The following is a 27,820-nucleotide window of genomic DNA, read 5'->3' as shown; positions in this document are numbered from 1 at the left end:
GACAAATGTCGAATTTCAAAAAGTCGAATTTGGAAAGTCCGTTTTTTTGACGAAAAGTACTGAATTGCATTGTCGAATTTTTTTTGGGGGCGAAAATGTCCCGTTTTTCGACATTTTCGGGAATTCGACCGCAATTGCATATACCCCTTAGGGGTATATTCAATTGAAGTCGAAAGCTGCCATCTGTCGTAAAGACGGCAGTTTTCGACTTTTTTAGGTCAGAAGGGGTTTTGACCTATTCAATAGAACCCCAAATTATTCGACAAGTCAAGGAATTCGACTTGTCGAAAAGCACGTGGATCGGCGAAATAGCTGCCGTTCCGCATGCTTCTGCCAAAAACGGGGCCAAAACCGACCATCTCAATCAGACTTTAAAAACAGTCGGATTGAGATGAGGGAGCCAAGGGGGGAGACCAGCGGGGAGACAGGGGAGAGCCGCGGGCAGACGGGGGAGATCAGCACTACAGCAGCAGCTATAGCAGCGTAGCCGGAGGATGTGTCACAGCCGCCGCTCACAACAGCGTCCACCCAGCTCCAGTAAGCGAGACCTGCTGGAGCCGGGTGGATGCTGCCGTGAGCGGCGGCTGTGACACATCCTCCGGCTACGCTGCTATAGCCACTGCAGTAGCGCTGATCTCCCCCGTCTGCCGGCGGCTCTCCCCCGTCTCAACTCCCGCATCTCATTTTGATTTTTTTAAAGTCGAATTGAGATGGCATTGAATAGCCCTTGTCGGATCCATTCCGACAAATGAATGACGGAATGGATCCGACTTCAATTGAATATACCCCATAGAGATAGGAAGGCCCTGCTCGCAAGCTTATGCAGGCTTAAATTTTGTTACTTATTTTATCAGCTCTCTATATAGTGTTTGATATTTTAGAGCAATTACTGTATGTCAATACATGTTTTTTTTTAATATAACTTTATGTGTCACGATTGAACTAATTTCTGCTATTCTATAAATAGCAGGGCAACTTTTATGAGTGACATATTTCTATGATGCCGCTGTCTGAGCAGGGCACATCATACCAAATTAAAAGTCCTGCTCCGTAGATTTGCAGAAAAATATTAGCATTGAAATTGGTTGCTTTGTTTCGGAGTTATGTAGCAAAACGTCCGCCTGCCATTTACAATGCATCACCATTGTGCTCTGAAAAATGTGACAGTTGGTGAACTCTCCCTGTGCATCTGCTGAGTGACATGGAACATGTGACCTGCTGGGTGGTCTGGAAACTGTGACAGTTATTTGCGGCCCCTGCTGAGCAGGGATTTTTTCAAAATTAGACTCCTAAGGGGTTGAAAAGGGGTCAAATGTCCCACCCATCAAATCTTTGCCCGGTTCAAACCGAGCACATCACCTTATTTAAACACTTTACTGTATTTTGTTTTATAGCACAGTCCTTTATTTATTTATTTATTTATTTTTAAATCAACCAAATGTGACCAGATGCCGGCAGAGACACTGGATCACACGTATGTGAGCACAAGGATATAAAGAAAGCAGTTTTATTATACATTTATATCCCTGATGACAATGTAAGTAAATATTGAAAGATGGGATTTCTATTATCCTGATAATTATTAATATTCATGTTCCTGAGTGCAGCACAACTTGGATTATAGTTTGGATATATTGAAGGTACCAGGTAGGGGTATACACTTAAAACTGTGCTACTTATGAAATATATAGGTGTGCCCAGAAGAGGAAGTTAGTGTGAGTCACTGCACACTGTAAACCGAAAACAAAAAGTCCTTTCACTTTGCTTGGTGGAAATTCCCCTTTGCAGAAGTGATTTCTTGGTGTAAATATTACATTATGTTATTGTCTTCCAAAGCAAACGAACAATGGACGTATGCAAGTGACTGTTTTTTTAAGTGTAAAGCAAATGGGACCTGTGCCTGTCATTTGAAATAACGGAGATACCAGAAATCATACAGTATATACAGAAATATAAATCTGCCAGCTCATCCTATTTAGGAAGAGACATTTTGCTCAAGATGGTAGCTATCCCCCGTCTGTTGTACCCACTGTAAATCACACCGGGTACTTTTGACAAAAGCAGACATTCACCAAAAGACTGCAATATTTCAGAAGTTTATCTGGAAAGGAGGACGTGCTTGTATAGCTCTACGGAAACCCAACCAAACAAAATCAAATGGAGGCATAAATTTCCCTGATACTGTCGCCTATAACCACGTGGGGATGTAGTTATCAGACCACCGGTCACAATACAGACACCTCCATCCCAACCCCTGAACATGCTGACTAACAGGGACTATTCCCACACGTGGATGTCCACGACACCCACAGAGAACATAACCCGTGGAAAGTTTAGCTCGCAAGGGGCTTCGTTGCGCTCATCACCCCCCTTTCTGCGGCCGGGATCTCGGCGTCAGGATGCTGATCGCCGGGATCGCAGCCGCCGGTGAAACAGCCCCATCCCTGCACGTGGGCCTCTTAAGACCTCTGTGTTATTGGCTTCATAAAAGTTCCAAATACATAAATACATCCCTGGAGCAGGGATTCCTGAGTGACATGGATTTAACTTGCATTCACCACCAACAAAACCAGGAGATACCAGATACCTTGAAACTGAACCCACTTTTGTGGACAACTAGAAAAAAGTGTGGCACAACAATGGCTTGAATCCATATCATTCCCTACATTTACCCCTAATTCAGAATCCAAACTTTCTGTATGGATTGGCTGCTCACAACGTCACTATGTGAAGGCTGGTGGGAATTTATAATATCCGATCTTTAGTTTCTATAGATCATCAGCATCTTTTGACCTTTGCTTAAGTGTCCTCACAATTTGCCATGGTTAACCCTTATCCTTTAGCCTTTTTGCAAACACATTTCTACACAACGCATGTGCTGGGGCACTTTTCAGAAGGGGACCGAGACAGCTCATTGGACTGCCTTCTGGAGAACCCAATACCTAATAATGAAGCCATATCTGTCCATTATACATTTTTATGGAATATTCTAGACCATACTGAGATCTCTGGAGGCATGTCCAAGTGGTTAGTCCATTTTCCCCATCTTATCGATACCTATCCTAGCCCTTTTGATTTCTCTGAAACCATTACCAGCTAGTATGTATACTGAATTCTTCCTAAATATATATCACAATACGTCTCCTCTCCACTCAAACAATTCAATACGGAGCCTGCCTTTGGGCTTGTCCCATTGTTCAATACTTCTGGCATCTCGTCCGCTGTTATGTGGAGGCTAAACTATATATATATATATATTAGTTTTTGACCCAACCTACGAATGACCTTGGAGAGTAAGAAGTTACTGCTAGCCCAAAGTGCTGCAGGCAAGAAGCAGATACTACAGGGCTGGATCGATAATATACCCCCACTGATACCTTTATTTTTTTTAATAAACTTTACTTTTGGATGGATTGGGTTGAAGCTATTCTAAATAAAGAGCAACAAATAGAACTTTTTTTATGTTATGGGAATCACATATTGATACTCTCCCCCTCACTACTACACAACAAATCCACCACAGTCTTAAAAATACCACCTGGTATCTCACAAGAATGGCGGTGCAAGACCCACCTGTCGCTCTAAAATCATGGATATGGTGGCCGTTAGTGACTCCCTCCAGGGCTCCAATACTAGGACTCAGCATCGTTATTGCTTTCAACACGTTCCCTTTTTTCTTTTTCTTTTGTACACACACACACACACACACACACACACACACACACACACATCCATCAGATGTGTCCGTATCGGCAGGTAAATGCCACTATTTTAGTCTCTGGATAAACGGAAATCCCATGTAAGCTATATCTTTATTCTTGTTGGTTTATTTAGGGCAGCTGTGAAGGATCATACACTAGTTATCACTTTGCTGTAATACTAATGTTCATTGTACTCTGATGAACAGAGCGAGGTCAATATTGTGATGTGACGCCAATGTTTCTTAAATGCTGCTGTACAATTGATTTACAATGCCTCAATAAAAACAGTTTGAAGAAACAAGAAAAAAATAAATAATCTGCTGGCTCATCAGCAACTGTAGGCGTGGATCTAGAAACACAGCACCAGGCTGCACAGTTCCTATTGTACTTTCAATTTCACTTAAACACTTGAATAGATATTTCTATCATGGTGCATGTTAACATTATCAATAAGCACAAGGTGACTAATGGAAATAAAAACTATCATGAGAAATCTTACTGAGGAATTATTTCACTTTCACTTATATAGTACCAGCATTCTATGTTAAGCCCCATACACACTACACGATCCCCGCCACCGCCAATACAGCATACACACTTACAGATGCCGGTGAGGAAGGGAGCGACGGCGGTGGGGGAGGGGGGATTGCGGCAGGGGGAAAGCACCCTGCCTGTCGTTAGCGAGGACCTCCCTTGTCTGTACATGTTCAGACGAGGGAGGGGGTCGTTAACGACACTGAGTGTACACACTGGATGAGAAAGTGAAAGATCTCGCTCAGATTGTCCCTTTTACTTTCTCGTCTAGTGTGTATGGGCCTTTATACCTGTTCCTGGTCCATACTTGCCTACTTTTGAAAAGTAGAATCCGTGAGATTATGGTAGAATGCGCACAGTTAAGGGTGTGTGTCATACTCTGCTCAAAGGGCATGTCTATGCTTAAATGCTTGTTGCGAGATATTTCTATATAACATTTGTAACTATATTTTGGAAAATATTGCAAGATACTAACATTACTACCTGCAATACAGGGTTTCTTGTTTGCAATTATTCGCTGTGATATTTATTTTTTTCCTTCTCACTCAGCACAATATACATGACAAATGTGATGCCTATGCAATAAATAATGTAATTTCACCTTGGGTGAAAGGATATATGGATGGTAGGTCGACAACTATTAGTATAAACTAACATAGGAAAAATGTAGATGCATTAAAATGGTCGACACGGGACATGATTTTTTATTATTATTTTTTTTATTGATTTTTAACTTTCATACTTCACCATTCATATGGACTACGAATGGGAATAGTAACCTGTGCCGAGCGCAGCGGTAGCCGGGCGAGGCATCTTGTCTGCAGCATGGCGAGCGTAATGAGCCATGCAAGGGGGCACAGTGCACTAATTGGGGATCTTGGTCATGTTACACAAAAAAAAACACCCAAAAAGTAAAAAAAAAAAAAAAAAGAAGGCCATGCCAATCTTTTCCTGTGTCAACCATGTCAATGTCGATCAATAGTGGTCTACCTAATGCAGGTCGGTATCCGATCTATAGATCTACACTAAAAAGGTCTACAGTTAATGGGTCGACCACTAATGGTCGACATGCATTAGGTCAACACGGTCAAAATGTAGACTGGGTCAAAAGGTTGAAACGTTTTTAAGGGTTTTTTTAATAACTTTTGCTGCATTTACTCTCCATGTCACAAACTGTTACCTTTAGTAACCTTGTGGCGAGTGAAGCAGAGCATGGCGAGCGGACGCATTTCATAAAATTGTCTATCACCATTAGTAACTTGTGGCAAATGAGCCACCCGCCTGAAGCGTGGCGAGTGAACACATTTCAAAAACTTTGGGTAAAAAAATGGTTTAAAAACACAAAAACACCCACATTTTTTGTGTGTGGACCTTTTAACCATGTTGACCGAATGACTGTCTATCTTTTTAATGTCTATTTTCTGTATCAGAACCATACAGGCCGACTCATTGATCCATAACAGTGTGAAAGCATATACATATGTAGCCATGCTCATCTTACTGCAATGTGGCATGCTGGCGTGCGAGGCTAAGACTATTCGCAGCTGGCGATTGTGCCTCTAATTCATAATTAATGGAGCGAGCACCGGCTGAGAACAATCGCAGCCTGGCATGCCATGCAGCAAGCAGTGTTGCAGCATACTGCATCGCAGCAAAGATTAGCATGGCTACATCTGCAAGTATGTTTTTTGGTTTATTAATATTTTTTGTGAACACTGGACTGTCTGCAATTTGTAGATCCAACCTATATTTATTGGATGTGCTTTTTTTTCCATACCATTATAGCATCCTTTAAATCTTTATAGACACCGGATACTCTGAAAAAAAAAAAATTGCTTAAAAGATTAACTAATAAAAATTATTACCCAAGACGCTATGAATCACTGCGCACCAGAACATATAAGGCGACACTGTGCGATAATGCACTGCTGTCTCGTCTGGGGTTCCACAGAAGGGGATAATGAGAGTCAACTCCTGAACAGCTACAGCAAATCATAGTGATTACAGCAAATCACTGTACTTGCAAAGAAACTCCTTAGTGGCACCCCTGGCAGGCGGTATTTAACTATTGTGAAAAATCCAAATAATATGGGAGATTTGTTATACAGTACCAGGAGATTATTCACTGAAATGGTAGCCTCTCTTGGGTAGGCAACTATATCTGTCCATATACTGGGCCAATTTCCAGTCAACCATTAAATTAACCAACTGTCCAACTAAAACAGTACTCTGTAAACATAACCAACTTTTTCTTCAGACCAGTCAACTTCTCTGAAGAATTCTGACATAACTGAAGTAGATGGACACTTTTTATAAACACATTACCAAATACTTTCCTTCTGCATAAATATGTCCACCTCTACTCTGTATCTAAGACAAATTGGATTCATTACAAAAATGTAGGATAACACATTAGGACTAATAGACCACAAACAATACTCAAAATTGAGCAAAAAACCTGAACATGCTGTCGGATGAAAATATAATTCACTGCTGGGGACGTGGCCTTTCTGGCATCGCGAACAGACGTGTCCTGCCTGGGCTCCCTGTTGGTGTCCCATATTTACCATATTTCCAACCCTTTTGACACCCCTGGTGGTTCCCACTTGACCCTACCTTGCCATTGACACCTGGCACTGCAGGGGGATATGGTCTGCGGATCTGGAGAACACCTCCTGTGCCCTTGCAGGTTGCGGCCTATCCACCCCTTTGAAGCACGGCTCAATTTCCATCATGGGCCAGCAAGGGTTCCAGCACCTCTCATAGCCCGATTTCTCCCCTCCGACTCCCCCTGTTCAGGTGCTTCTGACCTTCCCACAGTATCCTCCTGCTCCGGGAGTACCCGCGACCCCAGAACAGCGATCCCAAGTGAGACCTTTTTCCATCCGCAGCCTTCTGGTAGTGTATGGCCGCCAACATCGATGGACTTCTGGATATCTTGCAAGCATTCTCCCTGCTGCGTAGACATGAACCTCCATTTCACCTGGACTACCACACATGTGGCTTCCAGTGCTCCATTGATGATGCTACTGTCCCAAGATCTGTGTGACGCCTGCCATCATGACTGCCTGCTGTCCCGCGGACAAGGAGTGCAGTACCTCTCCTACTCCCTTGGCCTTCCTGTCCTCTGGAGTTGGGTGTCCTGCTGCCACTAGTATAGCACTGCCGGCCGCAGAGAGCGGTCCCCGCTGCTTGTTTTTCCGAGACCGTCTATCTCCCCTCTTCCTTGAGTGCTTGGTAACTAGCACTGCCAGGGTTCTGCAACTCAGTGGACTTTACCTGCAGCACTGATCACCTTCACTGCTAGATGACCCATTGAGTGTTATTCCTAACCCCTGGGATCCCTGTCTGTTCCTTTTATGGGTGGCACCTCTAGGATCATAATACAGGACTCACTGTTACAGTCCTGTACACTTTTTTCACACTGGGGACCCTTTTTGTGCACCATCTGTGGGAGGATTCTGGGGTGCCTCTCTTACTGTATTTTTGGAATCTCCCTCACCTGCAATTTATTTTCAACCTAGAGTACTGCGGAACATTTGTGTTATTTCTCTTTGGGGGTCTGTTTACACGCCATACTGTGAAGCAGTTTGCTGCCACCTGTTGGGTGTGGCATGCATTTTTCCCCTTGTCTTTTTTGTTTGCCTTACTCTAGCCATATTAATCTGCTGGAGTAATGTGAAAAGTTCACCGGCACCCTGGGACCTAGTGGCCTCCCCCATGCCCTTACAAGGAATAAATCGAAGAACAACCGCTAAAAACCATTTGCTCAGTTCATCCCATGCAACAAGGAACACATTACAATAACTGAAAGCACAAGTGCCCAAGAGGTTCTGGAGCAAAGAGGGTACCTTTTCCAGGACTGCAATACTTCCCTCAACTAAGTCTCAGAAGGAAAAAATAAAAAAACTATATTATATATATATTATATTTTATATATAATTATATATATATATATATATATATACACACACACACACACACACACACACACACACACACACACATCAGCACAGGCCCCATCGGCTAACTTCTTTGGCTCTAAAAGTAGACCTACTACACCTTCACCAGATCAACTTAATACCTTGGGTTTGTAATCGCCAAAGGGTGGTCCTCAAATACAGGCAGTTATGACGTCAATGCTGCTTTTTGGCCAGGAACATACCAAAGTTGTCAATGACTTTAAGTCGGAAATATCCTCTCTTGGCGCTAGAACGGATGCCCTGGAACCCAAGACGGATGATCTCTGACGATCCCAGGTAACCCTTGATAAGGACCTCTCGCACTTACATACTGAAGTAGAGAAAAACAGGAGGACACTGAGAACCACTCCTGTCATAACAACCTTCGAATTGACAAAGGGGTTAATTTACTAAGGTGGGAGGTTTTTTTTAAGACTGGTGATGTTGCCCATAGCAACCAATCAGATTCTACTTAACATTTATCTAGCTGCTTCTAGAAGATAATAGATAGAATCTGATTGGTTGCTATGGGCAACATCACCAGTTCTAAAAAAAACTTCCACCTTGGTAAATTTACCCCAATGTGTCTGAAACGGTCTCATACTGAGACTTGAAATCATTCCTAAGTGGTCTCTTTCAGCATATCCTTCCTGACCTCTCTGCAGCAGACTATCTAATGAACAGAGCCCAACGACCCCTCCGGGCTACACAGTCCTTTTCCCAACCTCCAGTGATATAATTATTTGACTGCACTATTACCATACCAATGAATGGTTACTTCATGCTACTAGGGACTCATCAGTCATCGCATACCAGGACATGGATATTCAATTGTTCCAGGATTTGGCTCCCTACACTTTCTAGAAGTGAGTAGACCTACAACCTATTACCCAAATCCTATGACAACACAATATCAGATATCGCTGGGGCTTCCCCTTCCAGTTCCAGGTGTTTGCGACTAATTGATCGTTTTCAGTCAAATCCCTTGCACAAGGCAAGGATCTCCTAGCAAAACTAGATATACTGTCTGAGCCATCGCTCACACCACCCAAACCACAACATTCCCTCCCCCAGCTCCAGAATGGTCTACAGTTACCCGATTTCATGACTGTGATGCTGCTTCACCGTGAGATTGGTGCTTCTGCTCTTCTTGGTTATACAACTTCATGATTGCTTCCACCTAAGCCTTCCCCTGTATGCTCTTCGCAGTTCCTGGCTCATCGATGGGATGCTAATCTCACTGACTTGAGGTTTATTGCTCTGTTGCTGGTTTTATATTATGGTCAACCTGCATCACCCAGTGCACCTCCAAGTTGTGGATGGACATCCCCCTATTGCCCATGTTCTTTGCTACTGGTTTTTCAGGTTTCTCTGAGACAACTTTGGTTTTTAATTGACATGCTATCTTTATAATGATAGTTTTACATATAATCTTGTTTGTTGTTCTATAGTTGTGTAATTGCATAATACCTCTTGTGTTTCATTATTTACTTTCTCAGACCCTCTACCCCATTTGTCAATGGTCCATCCCCCATGCTCCCTGTACTTAATATAATTTTTTTCCTGTGTTTAAGGGATTCTGTTCTTTAGAAGAATCTTTCAATGTCAATGGCCTCAATCCGCCACGTAAGGATATTATAGTCCTGGTTGCATGTAAGAGGGGAAAAGCAGATACTGGGGGTAATTCAGAGTTGATCGTAGCAGCAAATTTGTTAGCAGTTGGGCAAAACCATGTGCACTGCAGGTGTGGCAGATAAAACATTCGCAGAGTGAGTTAGATTTGGGTGGGTTATTTTGTTTCTGTGCAAGGTAAATACTGATAGCTTTATTTTTACACTGCAATTTAGATTTCAGTCTGAACACACCACACCCAAATCTAACTCTCTCTGCACATGTTATATCTGTCCCACCTGCAGTGCACATAGTTTTGCCCAACTGCTAACAAATTTGCTGCTGCAATCAACTCTAAATTAGGCTCATTGGGGGTAATTCTGAGTTAATCGCAGCAGCAAGTTTGTTAGCAATTGGGCAAAACCATGTGCACTGCAGGGGGAGCAGATATAACATTTGCACAGAGAGTTAGATTTGGGTGGGTTATTTTGTTTCTGTGCAGGGTAAATACTGGCTGCTTTATTTTTACACTGCAAGTTAGATTTCAGTTTAAATACACCCCACCCAAATCTAACTCTCTCTGCACATGTTATATCTGCCCCCCCCCCCTGCAGTGCACATGGTTTTGCCCAACAGCTAACATATTTGCTGCTGCGATCAACTCAGAATTAGGCCCATTGTGTTTCTCCAGGAAACCCATCTTACAGGTACTCCCACTCAGCGCAGAGGAAGCAGTTCTTTCAGACCTTCTTTGTCTTAGCGGACTGTAAGAAACGCTGTGTTGTGATAACTTCACAACAAGACCCTTTTCCTGAACTCTCCAACTTACTTGGACACAGAAGGTGTCACGATCCGGGTATCTGGACGCCATTACTTACCCTTCAGATGCCTCCTAAGGCGGGCTCAGCGTTCCAGGACCAGATTCCGCTGTTCCTGAGTTTCCACATGCAGAGTGTCAGAGTGGTGTTTTCATCAGCCGCGGCCTCCGCTGTGCCCGCGTGGTTAAATGTGCATCTATCAGCCTGGCGTCTCCTGTCTCCGGTGGCCGGCGCCGCCATTACTGTTTCCCAGACCACATGGATTACAAACCAAACTTCCCTCCAAGTGTCTGCATGGGCGCAGCCATCTTGGATTCTGTCATCTGATCATTTCCACCAATCTGCTGTTTGTATTGTTGATTTGCATAATTGCCTAGCCAACCCCTTCCTTGCTGCAGGTATAAGTAAGCTGTGCCTGAGCAAGGAAGACGTCAGTGCTTTGGTTGTCAAACCTAGTTCCTGTTTGTCTCTCTTCTATGATTGTCTTCCAGGTTCCAGCTCCTGTCTCAAGACTTCCACCATAGAGACCCGCACCAGCATTCCACCTGCGGTGTAGCCTGACTCTCCAATCCATTGTGGATTCATCTGTTTCCAGCTACAACACTACCTGCTTCCAGCCTCAGCTTCCAGCAGAATACAGCTTCCCTTAAAGGGCCGGTGTCCTTTCTACACTTTACCACTCTCCACCGGAATTATTATTTCTCCGCTCTCAAGTTCTACATTTCAGTTCACATTTCATCGCTCCCAAAGTTCATTTATTATTTAACTGGTTCCAGCCAGTATCCACTCCGTGCTAACAACAGTCTGGTTCCAGCCAGTATCCACAGCAGCTGTTTTACCTTCAGCAACCCAGCTCTTCCTGGAACACCAGCTGGTACAATCCTGGGTTATCTCCATTGCTACAGCCGGGCCTGGTAAGGACTTTCCATCTAGAAGATCATAAGAACTATCTCACACTACCAGTGCCCTGTGGCTCCTGCCATGCTGTAGTACTCAGGAACTGTATTTATTCTTTGCTGACTTTTACGTTTTCCTTTATTGCTGCTGTGATGCGGAGTTGTCATAATAAACATCATTGACTTTTATCTAAGTTGTCGTGGTCACGCCTTCGGGCAGTTATTATTCATGTTACTTACATGTCCAGGGGTCTGATACAACCTCCCAGGTTCCGGTACATCTCAGCCCCTACAACTGAGGCTGCCTCCCGTCAGCTCAGGCCCTCAGTTGTGACAGTAAGCACTGACCTAATGAATCCAGCCGGAGACCAGGATCAAGCGGCCAGGCCGATGCAAGAACTGGCAGCCCGACTAGAACATCAGGAGGCTGCACAGGGCCACATCATCCGCTGTCTCCAGGATCTCTCTACTCGGCTGGATGGGATTCAGACCACTCTCCGTGGATCAGGCGCGTCTGGTGCGTCAACCACAGTGACTCCAGCTATAACCCCACCCACCTTACCCATTCCTGCTCCACGTCTTCATCTTCCAACGCCAGCAAAATTTGACGGATCTCCAAGATTCTGCAGGGGATTTCTCAACCAGTGTGAGATTCAGTTTGAGCTACAACCTGGCAATTTCCCCAGTGACCGTACAAAAATTGCCTACATTATTTCTCTTCTCAGTGGCTCAGCCCTCGATTGGGCATCACCGTTATGGGAGAGGTCCGACACCCTGCTATCTTCTTACACTGCATTCGTGTCAACATTCAGGCGCATCTTCGACGAGCCAGGCCGGGTAACTTCAGCTTCGTCTGAGATTCTCCGTTTACGCCAGGGATCACGTACTGTAGGACAATATCTTATACAGTTCCAGATCCTGGCATCCGAACTGGCATGGAACGACGAGGCCCTGTATGCTGCATTCTGGCATGGTTTATCCGAGCGTATTAAAGATGAGTTAGCTACCAGAGACTTACCCTCCAAGTTAGATGAGTTAATCTCACTTTGTACGAAAGTTGACTTACGTTTCAGAGAGAGAGCAACTGAGCGTGGAAGATCATCTGCTCCAAAATCTTCTGCTCCTCCTCCTCGCCAACTGTCACCAACTAAAGATGAACCCATGCAAATTGGCCGTTCCCGTTTAACTCCTGCTGAGCGCCGAAGACGTCTCTCCGAGTTTCTCTGTTTGTACTGTGCAGCTCCGTCTCACACCATTAATGCCTGTCCCAAACGTCCGGGAAACTCCAAATCCTAGCTCGCCAAGGAGAGGGCCGGCTAGGAGTAATGATCTCCTCTCCATCTCCTCAAGATTGTAACCTCCCAGTCTCGCTTCAAGTTGCTCAACGTTATCAGAACGTCATTGCCCTCCTGGATTCCGGAGCAGCTGGGAACTTTATTACCGAAGCCTATGTTAAACGGTGGTCCCTACCCACCGAGAGACTTCCTTCGTCCTTTTCCTTAACTGCTGTGGATGGCAGTAAAATTTTTGATACAGTTATTTCTCTAAGGACTCTACCAGTTCGTCTGAGAGTGGGAGTTCTTCATTCCGAACTTATTTCACTTTTAGTGATTCCAAGAGCCACACATCCTGTGGTCCTGGGCCTTCCATGGCTCCGTCTTCACAATCCTACAATTGATTGGACGACTACGCAAATCCTGGCATGGGGTTCCTCCTGTACTAAGACATGTTTGTTTAAAGTGTTGCCTGTCTGTTCCTCCTCCCCCAGGTCGTCTGATGTTCCACCTCCTCCATATCAAGATTTCACGGATGTGTTCAGTAAAGCTTCTGCTGATATCCTTCCCCCTCATAGAGAATGGGACTGCCCGATTGATCTCGTTCCAGGGAAGGTTCCACCTCGAGGCCGAACTTATCCGTTGTCTCTCCCCGAGACGCATTCTATGGAGGAATACATAAAAGAGAACCTAGCAAAGGGGTTCATTCGACCTTCTTCTTCTCCAGCCGGCGCAGGCTTCTTTTTTGTAAAGAAGAAAGATGGTGGTCTGCGGCCGTGCATCGACTACAGAGGTTTGAACGACATTACCATCAAGAACCGCTATCCTTTACCCCTGATTACTGAGCTCTTTGACAGAGTTAGCGGAGCTACCATCTTTACAAAGCTGGACCTGAGAGGTGCATACAATCTCATCCGGATCCGTGAGGGTGACGAGTGGAAGACCGCATTTAACACCCGTGACGGACATTATGAGTACCTCGTCATGCCCTTCGGATTGAGCAATGCTCCAGCTGTCTTCCAGCATTTCGTCAATGAGATCTTCAGAGACATTCTATACCGTCATGTCGTGGTCTATCTAGATGATATCCTCATTTTTGCCAACAATTTAGAGGAACATCGTTTCTGGGTAAAGGAGGTTCTGTCCCGTCTCCGTGTCAATCATCTCTACTGCAAATTAGAGAAATGCGTCTTTGAAGTCAAGTCCATTCCGTTTCTAGGGTACATTGTGTCCGGTTCCGGACTAGAGATGGATCCTGAGAAACTACAAGCAATCCAGAATTGGCCAGTACCCTTAACCCTCAAAGGGGTCCAGAGGTTCTTAGGGTTCGCCAATTATTACCGAAAGTTTATACGAGACTTTTCCACCATTGTGGCGCCTATTACTGCTTTCACCAAGAAGGGTGCTAACCCGTCCAAGTGGTCTGAAGAAGCCATGCAAGCTTTTCATCTTTTAAAACAGAGGTTCATCTCTGCACCTGTCCTGAAACAGCCTGACGTCGACTCTCCTTTCATCTTAGAGGTGGATGCCTCCTCCGTTGGAGTAGGAGCGGTGTTATCTCAGAGGGCTAAAGATGGTCATTTACATCCTTGCAGTTTCTTCTCACGGAAGTTCTCCCCAGCGGAGCGCAACTATGCCATTGGCGACCAGGAGTTGCTAGCCATCAAGCTCGCTCTAGAGGAGTGGAGATATCTGTTGGAGGGAGCTTCTCATTCAATCACCATCCTTACAGACCACAAGAACCTTCTATATCTAAAAGGCGCACAATGTCTCAACCCTCGTCAGGCCAGATGGGCACTTTTCTTTTCCAGGTTCGACTTTAAACTCCAGTTCTGTCCGGGCTCTCAGAATCGCAAGGCCGATGCCCTTTCCCGCTCATGGGAGCAAGAAAATGAGTCAGAGTCTTCAGACAAGCATCCTATTATAAATCCGTTGGCATTCTCCACGGTAGGGATGGACTCTACGCCCCCATCAGGGAAAAGTTTTGTGAAGCCGACACTAAGGAAGAAGCTCATGCATTGGGCCCATGCTTCCCGTTTTGCCGGACATACAGGTATCCAAAAAACCCTGGAGTTTATCTCTAGGTCCTATTGGTGGCCAACTCTGAAAAAGGACGTTTTGGAGTTTATTGCATCTTGCCCAAAGTGTGCTCAACATAAAGTATCCCGCCAGTCGCCTGCGGGGCAACTGGTTCCACTATCTGTTCCCCGTCGACCATGGACCCATTTGTCGATGGATTTTATTACAGATTTGCCCATGTGCAACAAGTTCAATACCATCTGGGTGGTAGTTGACCGGTTCACCAAGATGGCACACTTCATTCCTCTCACCGGTCTTCCGTCAGCTTCCAAGTTGGCTCAAGTATTCATACAAGAGATCTTCCGACTCCACGGTCTTCCAGAAGAAATTATCTCAGATCGAGGAGTTCAATTCACAGCCAAATTCTGGCGAAGTTTATGTCAAGTCCTCCAAGTCAAGTTAAAGTTTTCCACGGCTTACCATCCTCAGACCAATGGTCAAACTGAGAGGGTGAATCAGGACTTGGAGGCCTTCCTCCGCATCTATGTGTCCTCCTCTCAAGATGACTGGGTTCAATTACTTCCCTGGGCCGAGTTCTGTCATAACAACCAGTATCATTCTTCATCTTCTTCAACACCATTCTTCACCAACTTTGGATTCCACCCTAAAGTCCCTGAGTTCCAACCGCTTCCAGCAACTTCTGTTCCCGCAGTGGATATCACCTTGCATCAGTTTGCCAATATCTGGAAGAGCGTACGATCAGCTCTGCTCAAGGCATCGTTCAGGTACAAGAAGTTTGCGGATAAGAAGCGTCGAGCAGTTCCTGCTCTCAAGGTGGGTGATCGGGTATGGTTATCCACGAAGAATTTGAGGTTAAGAGTTCCCAGTATGAAGTTTGCACCTCGCTACATCGGTCCTTTTAAAATTGATCAAGTCATCAATCCTGTTGCTTACAGACTCCAGTTACCTCCCTTCTTAAAAATACCCAGGACATTCCATGTTTCCCTATTGAAACCACTAATCTTGAATCGGTTTCATTCCTCACTTCCACCAACTCCGAAAGTCCAAACTCAACGAGGCGTTGAGTATGAAGTGGCCAAGATCCTGGACTCACGTCACCGTTACGGTCAACTTCAGTATCTCATTGACTGGAAGGGCTATGGTCCTGAAGAACGCTCTTGGACCAATGCCTCTGACGTCCATGCTCCTGCCTTGGTCCGAAATTTCCACGCAAAGTTTCCTTTAAAGCCTAAGAAGTGTCCTGGGGCCACTCCTAAAGGGGGGGGTGCTGTCACGATCCGGGTATCTGGACGCCATTACTTACCCTTCAGATGCCTCCTAAGGCGGGCTCAGCGTTCCAGGACCAGATTCCGCTGTTCCTGAGTTTCCACATGCAGAGTGTCAGAGTGGTGTTTTCATCAGCCGCGGCCTCCGCTGTGCCCGCGTGGTTAAATGTGCATCTATCAGCCTGGCGTCTCCTGTCTCCGGTGGCCGGCGCCGCCATTACTGTTTCCCAGACCACATGGATTACAAACCAAACTTCCCTCCAAGTGTCTGCATGGGCGCAGCCATCTTGGATTCTGTCATCTGATCATTTCCACCAATCTGCTGTTTGTATTGTTGATTTGCATAATTGCCTAGCCAACCCCTTCCTTGCTGCAGGTATAAGTAAGCTGTGCCTGAGCAAGGAAGACGTCAGTGCTTTGGTTGTCAAACCTAGTTCCTGTTTGTCTCTCTTCTATGATTGTCTTCCAGGTTCCAGCTCCTGTCTCAAGACTTCCACCATAGAGACCCGCACCAGCATTCCACCTGCGGTGTAGCCTGACTCTCCAATCCATTGTGGATTCATCTGTTTCCAGCTACAACACTACCTGCTTCCAGCCTCAGCTTCCAGCAGAATACAGCTTCCCTTAAAGGGCCGGTGTCCTTTCTACACTTTACCACTCTCCACCGGAATTATTATTTCTCCGCTCTCAAGTTCTACATTTCAGTTCACATTTCATCGCTCCCAAAGTTCATTTATTATTTAACTGGTTCCAGCCAGTATCCACTCCGTGCTAACAACAGTCTGGTTCCAGCCAGTATCCACAGCAGCTGTTTTACCTTCAGCAACCCAGCTCTTCCTGGAACACCAGCTGGTACAATCCTGGGTTATCTCCATTGCTACAGCCGGGCCTGGTAAGGACTTTCCATCTAGAAGATCATAAGAACTATCTCACACTACCAGTGCCCTGTGGCTCCTGCCATGCTGTAGTACTCAGGAACTGTATTTATTCTTTGCTGACTTTTACGTTTTCCTTTATTGCTGCTGTGATGCGGAGTTGTCATAATAAACATCATTGACTTTTATCTAAGTTGTCGTGGTCACGCCTTCGGGCAGTTATTATTCATGTTACTTACATGTCCAGGGGTCTGATACAACCTCCCAGGTTCCGGTACATCTCAGCCCCTACAACTGAGGCTGCCTCCCGTCAGCTCAGGCCCTCAGTTGTGACAGAAGGTTGTTTACTCATAGTGGCTGGCATATTGCGCTCCACTAAAGACACCCTGGTCTCAGTGTGTGCACCGAATCAGGGTCAAGGCTCCTTTTTCCTAAATTGTTTAGGTGCATTGAATGGCTAGAGCAAGGACATCTTGTCATAGCTGGAGACTTTAATATTAGCCTTATTGCGCCTCTTGATAGATCCCCATCTCCTGCACTAAAGTTAAATACCCCTCCTTCCAAGGACACCCTGACTTTGACTTCCCTGCTCAAACAAAACAATCTATATGATTCCCAGCATTTTAAAATTTCAACAGCAGGAGATTAAAACCACTTCTCTGCATAACACCAACTGTACTCTGGCATAGATATCAATTGCTAATCTCCGAAACTAACCGGGCAAGGATCACTCCCCTTTCGTCGACGGACCATGCAGGGGTCTTTATCCTCCTTGATTTACTCTGGCAACACTCTTCATAGCTGGCGCATAGGTGTCTTGCTTTTACTCAACCAGACGATCTTTTCCAACATCAAACAGGGAATCTGACTATTTCACAATGAACTCTACACCAGCTATTGTGCCAGGTGTAACGTGGGAGGCCCATATGGCCACTATTCGTGCCCAAATCATTAGTTCAGCTTCTGCCACTCATAAGCGCGCAATTGCAGAAGTGACCTTAAATTCAGCAACAGCTATCCATAGTTCTAGATAGTTATAAACATAACCCCACGACTGCCTTGCAGACTCAGATCGACTGTCAGGGGTCAGCTGAACAGTGCTTTCCCAGAGAGTCACTGCAACTTTGCAGAAACTTCAGCAGAGTTTTTATGACAAAGCTGATGAGACCGGTTCTATGCTGGCTAGAAAACAGACAGACACGAGCCACTAACTTGATTGGCAAAGTTCATTCAAAACTTACTAAATCGGTCACCCATGACCCTGTTGAAATTGTTCATGAATTTAGGGAATTCTACACCCCTTTATATAATCTCCCGGGTTCTTTTCTTCATGACTCCCCACAGTTCGGCAATTTGGAAGTGTATTTAGCGAGTACCCCTCTCCCCAAGCTTACTCTGGCCTAACTTTCCTTGCTAGATACCGACTTTACACAGGATGGAGTCCAAGTAGCTATCAAATCCATTAAAGGTTCTTCTGCTCCTAGTCTTGGGAAAGGGGAGTGGGAAGACTACTGCACCAGTAATATGATGTATATTATAATTCTTCTGCTCCTAGCCCTGATGGTTTTGCGGCGCATTACTATATATAAAAAAAAAACTGCAGAGACCTTAACCCCTTACCTACCAGACATCTTAATAAAGTGCTTGATGGGACATCCTTTGACTAAGCAAATAAGCAAATATTACTGTGATCCCGAAACCTGGAAAAGGTCACTTGCTTTACTCAGGTTACAGGACGATTTCCCTACTTAATCTTGATTTAACCACTTAACCACTTGCCTGGCATGGTCGCATCAGATGCGACCATTCCAGCAAGTGCTTTATCTGACCTGGTCGCACAGGATGCAACGAGTCAGATAAAGAGTGTTAGCAGCAGCAAGGAAGGGAAACTTCCCTCCGCTGCTACTCTCAGAGGGACCGGAAGGTCCCTCTGCCTTCCTGCACAGTGTTTCCGTGCTGCCGATCATTGCTGATTGGTCAGCAAGGCAGGATCCCCCACCCAACAGCTGCAGAAAATAGCAGCCACCTGAGAAAGTGGATACCAACACCCCCAAGCCACCCCATGTGTACCTGGCAGCTGTCTTGTATGTAAAAAGTTAACGTTGCAATGGTCGCGATGAGACCGACCTTCCGATTGATGTTCCGATGTTTGAGAATTTAAAAAAAAAAAATTAAGTATTTTTGTTTTGTTTGTTTAAGCGAAAATCATTTTGGATACGTTTAAATTTATGTTCTTCACCTAAGTCACTCTAAAAACCCTGACAATTTCTGAGCGTTTTTTTTTTTTTTTGGGGGGGGGGGGAATCGTCAGTTGAGTGTTTAAAGTGACATGCTTAAATACTGACCATTGGATTAAACTCCCTTCTGTCATCCTTAATTTTTTCTGACCAGGTGGGATTTATACTGGGACGACAAGAACCAGGAGCACTATCGACATGATACATGCCATCCATGATAGCAAAATGTCCTCTCTAATTAGGTCATTAGATGCTGAAAAGGCATTTTACCGAATCTTCTGGCCGTTCATGTATGGGGTTCTTGGGTAGATGGGCTTTTCTGGCCAATTACTCCAGGATACCGTTCCCTCTCTGCCACCATCTCTGCTAATGGTGTGACATCGGCTCCATTTTGAATCGCTAATGGTACGCTTTAGGAATGCCCCCTCTTGCCGCTTAATTTTGTCCTCATTTTTGAACCTATGGCTGCCAGAATTTGGGCCAGTTCAGAGATATCTGGGGTGTGTGTTGGGCTCCTCTACCTCTTCTAGACCCTTCCTATCCATGCTCTTACCTATGGTTTAAAATTTCTTCAGTTTCACACCTCACATTTTATTTGGGCAGGAAAGCAACCTCAAGTGCATCCTCTACAGACCCACTCGGGGGAGGGGAGATTGGGGCGGGTGACCTAGGGTTCCCCTGGAGTTTGGGTTCTCCTCCAGGCAGAGGATTTGGGGCTGCTTCTCATGCTTCCCTCCTCTGGCTCGTTGTCCGAAAAAGGCTGAAGACCATCTCATTGTCTCCCATTCCGTGTCGCTATAGGACTCTCTCCCCTGGTATGATCCCCTTAGCATTCTCCCCTTGGCTAAGGGGTGGTATTAGATTTCTAAGTGATTTTACTCACAACTTCACATTCCCTCTTTTCTCTGACATTCAATCTCAATGCCCACTCGAGACCCGCACGAGTTGGCCTGGGAGGGGGACCTGGGTAAATCCACAGATCCCGGTGGCTGGGCTGAGATTAGAGGGATTGGGGGGCGCCCAGTCTGTGTGTGAAAATAACAGAGAATGTTTACAAAATCCTTTGACAGTACCTGGTCCTCTCTCGGCTAAAAAAGATGTTCCCCAAAGTATCAGATAGGTGTTGGCATAGGTGCATGATAGAATGCACATTTCTCCACATTTCTCCGCTTTATTATTACTGCCCACCACTTTGCCATCATAACGCAATTTACCATTGAGTTGCCGGGATGATTTCCCCACTTTTTCATGCACCTGTCCTAGGTCGCATTTTGTAGAAAAATCACACAACCTTACCGCAAGTCCCAAGAACTGGCATTTCTAATTGAATCTCACAATTCTCTGGTGAGCATGTGTGTGGGCTGCAGTGTTTTATTCTTGTTCAAAGTGATTATTATTTTCTAAGTGTTATTGCATTTAATGCATTAGTAAGAGTTATACAAGAGTTATTACTAGCTCTACAGCTGGCATTGACGGATGGTAATGTGACTGATCTTTTTTTCTCAGCTACGGGTAAAATACTATTGCACCGGGGTTGGCTGGTTTAAACAATTTTTTTAATTTATTATTATTATGATGCGACTACAGGCACGGCACCGTAACTTCTTAAAACAAGCTTATTATAAGGGAACCCTCCTGGTATTATTCCACATTCTTGTTGCTTCTGGTCTTCATTTGAGTGAGCAGAACCAATTCAGTAAATTCACACACACACACATGCAAAGGTTGAACCAGAGAGGTAATAAATCTGCAGATAAAACCACTAACTTTCAATTTCATCTATCTCTGAGTGTACTTTGTATGTTTTAATATGTTTAGTCTATCTACATATATTCAGATGTACAGGTTGAGTATCCCTTATCCAAAATGCTTGGGACCAGAAGTATTTTGGATATGGGATTTTTACGTATTTTGGAATAATTGTATACCATAATGAGATATCATGGTGATGGGACCTAAATCTAAGCACAGAATGCATTTATGTTTCATATACACTTTGTACACACAGCCTGAAGGTATTTTTAGCCAATATTTTTAATAACATTATGCATTAAACAAAGTGTGTGTACATTAACACAATTCATTTATGTTTCATATACACCTTATACACACAGCCTGAAGATCATTAAATACAATATTTTTAATAACTCTGTGTATTAAACAAAGTTTGTGTACATTGAGCCATCAAAAAAAAACAAAGGTTTCACTATCTCACTCAAAAAAATCCGTATTTCGGAATATTGTATATGGGATGCTCAACCTGTAATAGGAATAACAAGCAGGAAAAAATTGGTTTTATTTCAATATTATTAAGTTTCATATTAAGATAATTATTTTCATTTAAAAAAGAAGAAGTCATGAGGGGTCCAGGCATTCGAGGAAAGGGGATTCCCTTTAGATGCGTGGTTCAGGTTTTTTAGCTTTTTAAGCTTTTTAACCCCTGGATGCCTACACAGAAAGAAGAGGACCGATCTACACCGGATTGTTGGCGAGTATAATTTTTTTCTTTTTCTTTACAGGTACCCCGTGGATTATACGGGACAAGTGGACGTGAATGGCAGCGTGGGATGTAGGTATGTGTGAGTGTGTATGTTTTAATAAAATTGTACTTAATGCTGTGCGAGTCTCTTTATTTTAATATTTATTCTGTTATGGAACTACAGGTACCAGCGGGCCCTTTATTGCCCCGCATGTTGGTACTTGTGGTTCTCCAAGTACCAGCATGCTGTTGAGGCTTGTTGGGACCTGTAGATCCACAGCAAGAGACAATATTTTTTAATTATTATTTTTATTAACACATTTATAGCTATCAGCCTGCCATCCACAGCCCACGGATGGCGGGGACAGCCTCATGCTTCATCCCTGACCCTTGGGTGCCTGGAGGAAGGACCCCTTTATTATAGGGTTCCCTACTACTCCAGGGAACCCCGGCCAGGGGTGACTAGCTAGCTGGGGGGGGAGAATGATGCTGCGGCTGCAGGGATCTATGTAAAAAAAAAAAAAAAAAGTGTCCCCCGGCTGCGGCATTACCTCCATGGCTAGTGGAACCCGGTGCTGGTTTTAAAAATACGGGGGACCACTGCTTCTTTTGCCCCCTTATTTTTGGACCCAGGACCAGTCCAAGAGCCTGAGACTGGTTATGCTTTGGGGGAAACCTGCACGTCTTTTTTTTAACTCTTACTTTCACATACGGAAGCACGTATGGATCTCATTGATCTATGCATGCTTCTGTCTAAATTTGCACCTTGTAATGCAACTAGCATTACAAGGTGTGAATTTAACCAATAGGTTTCAGGTTGGTTTTTTCGCCAGATCTCGCATGCAGGTTGGGTTTTTTACTAAAAACTTGCCCTGCATTACATTTGCAAGTTGTGCTGCCAACTCACACTCTCTCAGACAGCTCTCACTGCTATGATGGAGAAATAGGGGCAGATGTATTAAGCCTGGAGTAGTGATAAAGTGGAAGGTGATAACGTACCAGTCAGTCAGCTCCTAACTGTCATTTTTCAAACCCAGCCTGTAACGCGACAGTTAGGAGCTGACTGGCTGGTGCGTTATCACCTTCCACTTTATCACTTCTCCAAGCGTAATACATCTGCCCCCATATGAGGAAGATGCCCCAACTCACCTCCCTTTACAGTGGCTGCAGGCTTGCAATATGGAAAAGCCGAAGACTATATTCATGAATCTGCCGGCTGATGTAAGTTTCTCTATGAAAGAGGAGGGGGGGGGGGGGAAGAAACCCTTGCAGCGAAGCCCACAATAGCTAATGCATACCTTCCAACATCTGGATGCTAAAGAGCGGGACTCTCTGCACACTTAGTTGCGCTGCGCCAAAAAGGGGGCGTGGCTTCGCATGAATGATGCGATCACGAGACACGCCTACCATTTCTGTCACAGTGGGGGCATGGCCAGCACACCCTGAGCTGCTGGCCATGCCCCCAGTCCCTCTCCCTCACTAAAATAAATGCTGTGCGCATGTGAATAGCGTCTATTCGTCGCTGCTCTGAACTGAGCAGAGCAGTGAGTGCAGAAACCTCCCAACTGCCCCCCCCACCCCCACCCACCGCGGGACACTGCAGCCCGCGGGAGGGACAGTGGGACAGACCCCAAAAATGGGACTGTCCCGCGAAAATCGGGACAGTTGGGAGGTATGGCTAATGACCAAGCGAATGGCAAGAAAAGTGCTAGTAATTAACATATGTAACGCTTATGCTGTGAAAGAGAAGACATTAGAATTCTATTCTGTAATAATGGGTTTCTGCAGAAAGCCGAATCACAGCTCAAGCTCCACTTCAACCAAAGCACAGCACATTTTTAAATAAGTAGCATTCTCATTTCCTTCCAATATTCAGGCTATAATCACTTTTCTATCTTTCACAGCAGCACATTACACTAACAGCAAGAACTCGGACACACTTTATTGAAGAAAAAAAAAAAGAAGAAGCAGAAACTTCTTCACAATGACTTCATGCGAGAGATTTTTCATGGCAATATAGGAATCCATCAAGCAGGAACAATTAATTAGCGTACACATTCCGGAAACAATGACGCCTAACTGCCAAATGCTTTCTCATCAAGAACAAGCTATTATTTAATTACTCCTTGTCTTATTTAATTGCTCCTTGTAGGCTGTGAAGTGTAGTGTAAAGTGTGATGGAATTTTAAAATGAATTACGGAGATATGCCGGAGATAAACAGGAGAAAAACAGAAGTCCAATGCACCCACTTCTATACCGTCAGCAAACAGACCGCTTTCAAAAAACAGTAAGTTAACTAATGCACCACCTTCTGGATGCACAACCTGGACACCGCTCACAGTACTCCCTGTCTATAAAACTTCAATGATCACAACCATTGCTTTCTATTCTTCAAAAGATCACTATCTACTGAGTCACAATTTCAGTTTGCTGTTATTCCCCACAAAATCCTGTCTGCGCTGCCTTTGCTTTTAGTACACCTGCTTTTAACTTTGCTATATTTTTTGTAAGTATTTTCACCCTCTCCATTCTCACAATCTTCCTCTGATCACCACTTACGTAATGTACCGGTGCTATGGCTCCTACACCCTGTGCCATACCACTTCATTCTGCCAGTTCTCACCACACCTCCAGGTGCCAATCACCCCCCTCGTCCACCCACCCTGATCCACATCTCCCGTCATTCCCTCCCCTTCTCCTGTGCACTCTGAAATGCCAGATCAATCTGCAAGAAGCTGCCCGCTACACACGACCTTTCTACCAAGCCCCTGGCCCCTCCTGCCCATTCCTCAACAACTTTGCTGCCTGGCTTCTCCACTTCTTCTCCTCTGACCTCCCCTCTATCATCCTCGGTCACTTTAACATCCCTATTGACATCACTAAGCCAGCATCCACTAATCTTCTTGCCCTCTCTTCCTCCTTTGTCCTATTTCAATGGACCTCTACCCCACCTCACATTCTCGGCCACTCGCTTGACCTTGTCTTCACCCACCAGTGTAATCTGACTTCTCCAACTCTCCCTTCCCCCTCTCTGACCATCATCTACTCTCCTTTACCCCCTCATCTCCTCCTCTCCTCCCCAATTCCCAGACCCATCGTCACCAAGCGCAATCTCGGGTCTCTTGACCTCCCTGTTCCCCAACTCTGCTGTAGGGCATCACTCGACTCCTCCCTTTCCTTCATGCCCCATGTTCAGTCTCTGGCATTTCCAGCTACGCAACATTGCTTGGATCAGGCCGTTCCTCTCCCAGAGTGCAATTAAACGTATTATCCACTCACTGGTCATCTCAAGGCTCGACTATTACAACATTCTCCTCACTGGCCTCCCATCTAGCTCTACTCTGATCTGTTCTCAACTACGCAGCTTGACTTACCTTCCTCTACATCTGCCACTCCTCTTCGACAAAACCTGCACTAGCTCCCATTCCCTAACAGAAACCTCTTCAAACTCCTCACCCTCACGTACAAAGCCCTCTCTAACTTCACTGCTCCCTACATCTCCAACCTCATTTCCCTACATACTCCCTCCCGCCCACTCCGGTCGGCCAACGACCATCGCCTCTCCTCTACTCTGGTCACTACATCCCATACACAAATCCAAAATTTTACTAGTGCTGCCCCCCTTCACTAGAATGAGCTCTATTAGACTCTCCCAGACCTTGCACAGCTTTAAACGGGCACTGAAAACCCACCTGTTCATCAAAGCGCACCCTTCCGCATAACCTAGTTTTGAGACCACTCTTCCAAACCACTACCTTATGCCTTGGCCGTCTAGGACTCACTTCCTACCATCAGGCTGACTTTCACTTGCTCGCACCTCATGTGAACTGTCTGTCTCCGCCCACCACCAAGATTGTGAGATGCTTGGAGCAGGGCCCTCTTCCCTCCTGTTCCTACAACCCTCTCCTTTCACACTTCAATTACAACCAACGGAGCAAATGTCTATACCTGCATCTTCCCTCGCTCATTACTGTTTATCTCTTCCAGTGGCTGCCTGCCCCCAGTAGTATAATGACTACTCCTTTTGCTTCCTTACATCTCGGCTGTAGTGTGTACTGAGAACTGTGTTGCTAATTGTTACCTGTGCTCTGTTTTAGTTTTTCTGTTACTGTAATGTTAAGTTCTGTGTACCCTGTATTGTTTTAATGTCTGCAGAATGTATGGCGATGCGAAACACTGGTGGCACCTTATAAATAAAATGTAATAACAACAAACGTAATGGTATCAAATAGAGGCTTCTTTGTACTGAATAAAAATGTAAAGCTAAAAACACATAAAACATGCTTTGTTTTTTTATACAGATACCTACACACAAGCCGACAACATTTTCCAATAGTTTAGATGATGACATCTTATGGATGACATCTATAGCGCCTATGCAATTAGTTCAGGTGCATCATTTATGTTTAAACATTATCAACCGCAGCATGAAACAAACAAAATGAACGCAATTACAAGATAACCGTACAATAAGAGTACTTCAGCTGAGTCCCTTAACTTGTGCTAACCAGGAAACCATACTCTTAACTCACTTACAGTACTTCCAGGTTATGAATGAAAGAATAATTGACATATTCTAATACAAGGAACAAAAGCCCCCATTTATCAAGCCTTGGAGAGTGATAAATAGCACGGTGATAAAGTACCAGCCAATCAGCTCTTAACTGACATGTTACAGGATGAGTTTGAAAATTGACATTTAGGCGCTGATTGGCTGGTACTTTATCACCGTGCTATTTATCACTCTCCAAGGCTTGATAAATCTGGGCCAAAATGCTACTAGGAGAGGACCTGGATCTATTAGCCATCCTTAATCAAATTCCCACAAGGTGTAACCAATACAGTTTTGGGCTCATACAAACGGGAGACAGAACTTGTGTTTTGATGCTAAACATCTGGGTGAGCATTGCCCGGGGAATACTGTAGCAATACTTTTTCAAAGACACATTTTAAGAAAGTAACACATCCTCATTATTACAGAGCTAGTGAAAACGAAGTTGTACAGATCTGACATGCACATTTCTTCCTCTGCAATTTAGGGGTAAAATGAGTTGAACCAAATCAGTTTCACTGCACACCAATCACTGCAGCCTGTAACACCAATCACTGCAGCCTGTAGTTTAGCATGTCACATACTGGCACCCGACAACAGCAAGCGTTCTTCATTGGGCACATGTAGAATGAGGTGAGGCACAGATGGTATGTGGCCACTTGTGCATGCATGTAAGAGACATGTAACATGGCAGCGTACGCTCCGCAGCTGGCACATAACATACAAGCACAAGGCGAGCACACTTACCCGGAGCTCCCTGGGACAGAACCCATGGCATGACGTCTCTATGGAGGTTAAAAGTGGCATGAAATTCAAGCAGCATGTTGGTACCCAGCAGCCGGCGTGTGTGTGAGCACTGAGCGGGGCACTTACACCACTGAGCCAGGTACACTGTCAGATCTATCCGCCTCCGGCAGGCTGGGAATCCTGGCCCGATCCCTCCTAGAGAACAATGACAACTACAGGCACCAGCAACAGCAGCAGCAGAAGACGCCTCACCGCAATCACACACTGCTAGCAGCTCTGCACCCCGGACGAGAGGCTTCTTTGCTGCTGCCAACAGACAGACACCTCCTGTCCCGTGCGACCGTCCCACTCACAGAGCTTTGGCCCCGCCCTCTACATGCTAGCTGACAAATCGGAGCTCGGCATAACTCAGGTGCCCGATAGGATTTGTCCTTACAGGCATCAGTCAGCGGCGGCGGCGTGTGTGACTTCAGGCGGTCGGGCGCAGGCAGACTTCCAAGAGAGCTGCTGAGAGACGGGGGTTCCCGTGACGTCACGCGCTATCCTGGAGGTGGCGGAAGATGAGACCCGGCGAGGCAGCAGCCTCGAGTGTCACCGTCACACTGGCAGCTACTCCTTGGTGCTCACTGGACTTGCAGAAACAACAAACGATAGTTAATTGATAAGAAAGGTGTTTCACCACAGGTGATGGCAATCATATATTACCAGGAAAGTCCAGGAACAGAACATTTTCTCCCTCATGGAGAGGGTCAGGTAGGCAAGTATTGTGTGTGTGTGTGTGTGTGTGTGTGTGTGTGTGTGTGTTTGTTTCAGAATAAGAAGCTGTAC

At 45.1% G+C, this 27,820-nt stretch overlaps 1 protein-coding gene across 4 annotated transcripts in view; it reads right to left on the bottom strand.

Moving 5' to 3' along the window:
• The window catches only part of GSAP (gamma-secretase activating protein), a 233,463-nt gene extending 205,948 nt beyond the window's left edge, over positions 1-27,515 (bottom strand). The window contains exon 1 of one of the 4 annotated variants that reach the window (XM_063926993.1): positions 26,993-27,515. In XM_063926993.1, coding sequence (XP_063783063.1) covers positions 26,993-27,068 — 76 coding nt within the window. In that variant the 5' untranslated portion in view covers positions 27,069-27,515. The remainder of the gene's footprint in view (positions 1-26,992) is intronic. The other 3 variants (XM_063926992.1, XM_063926990.1, XM_063926991.1) reach the window with 3 other exon arrangements.
• Between the last annotated feature and the right edge of the window lie 305 nt (positions 27,516-27,820).

The sequence above is a fragment of the Pseudophryne corroboree genome, chromosome 6, assembly GCF_028390025.1.
Source record: "Pseudophryne corroboree isolate aPseCor3 chromosome 6, aPseCor3.hap2, whole genome shotgun sequence".
Classification (NCBI taxonomy): Eukaryota; Metazoa; Chordata; class Amphibia; order Anura; family Myobatrachidae; genus Pseudophryne; species Pseudophryne corroboree.
The sequence above is the reverse complement of the archived record's forward strand: the minus strand, read 5'-3'. Positions and strand labels throughout refer to the sequence as shown.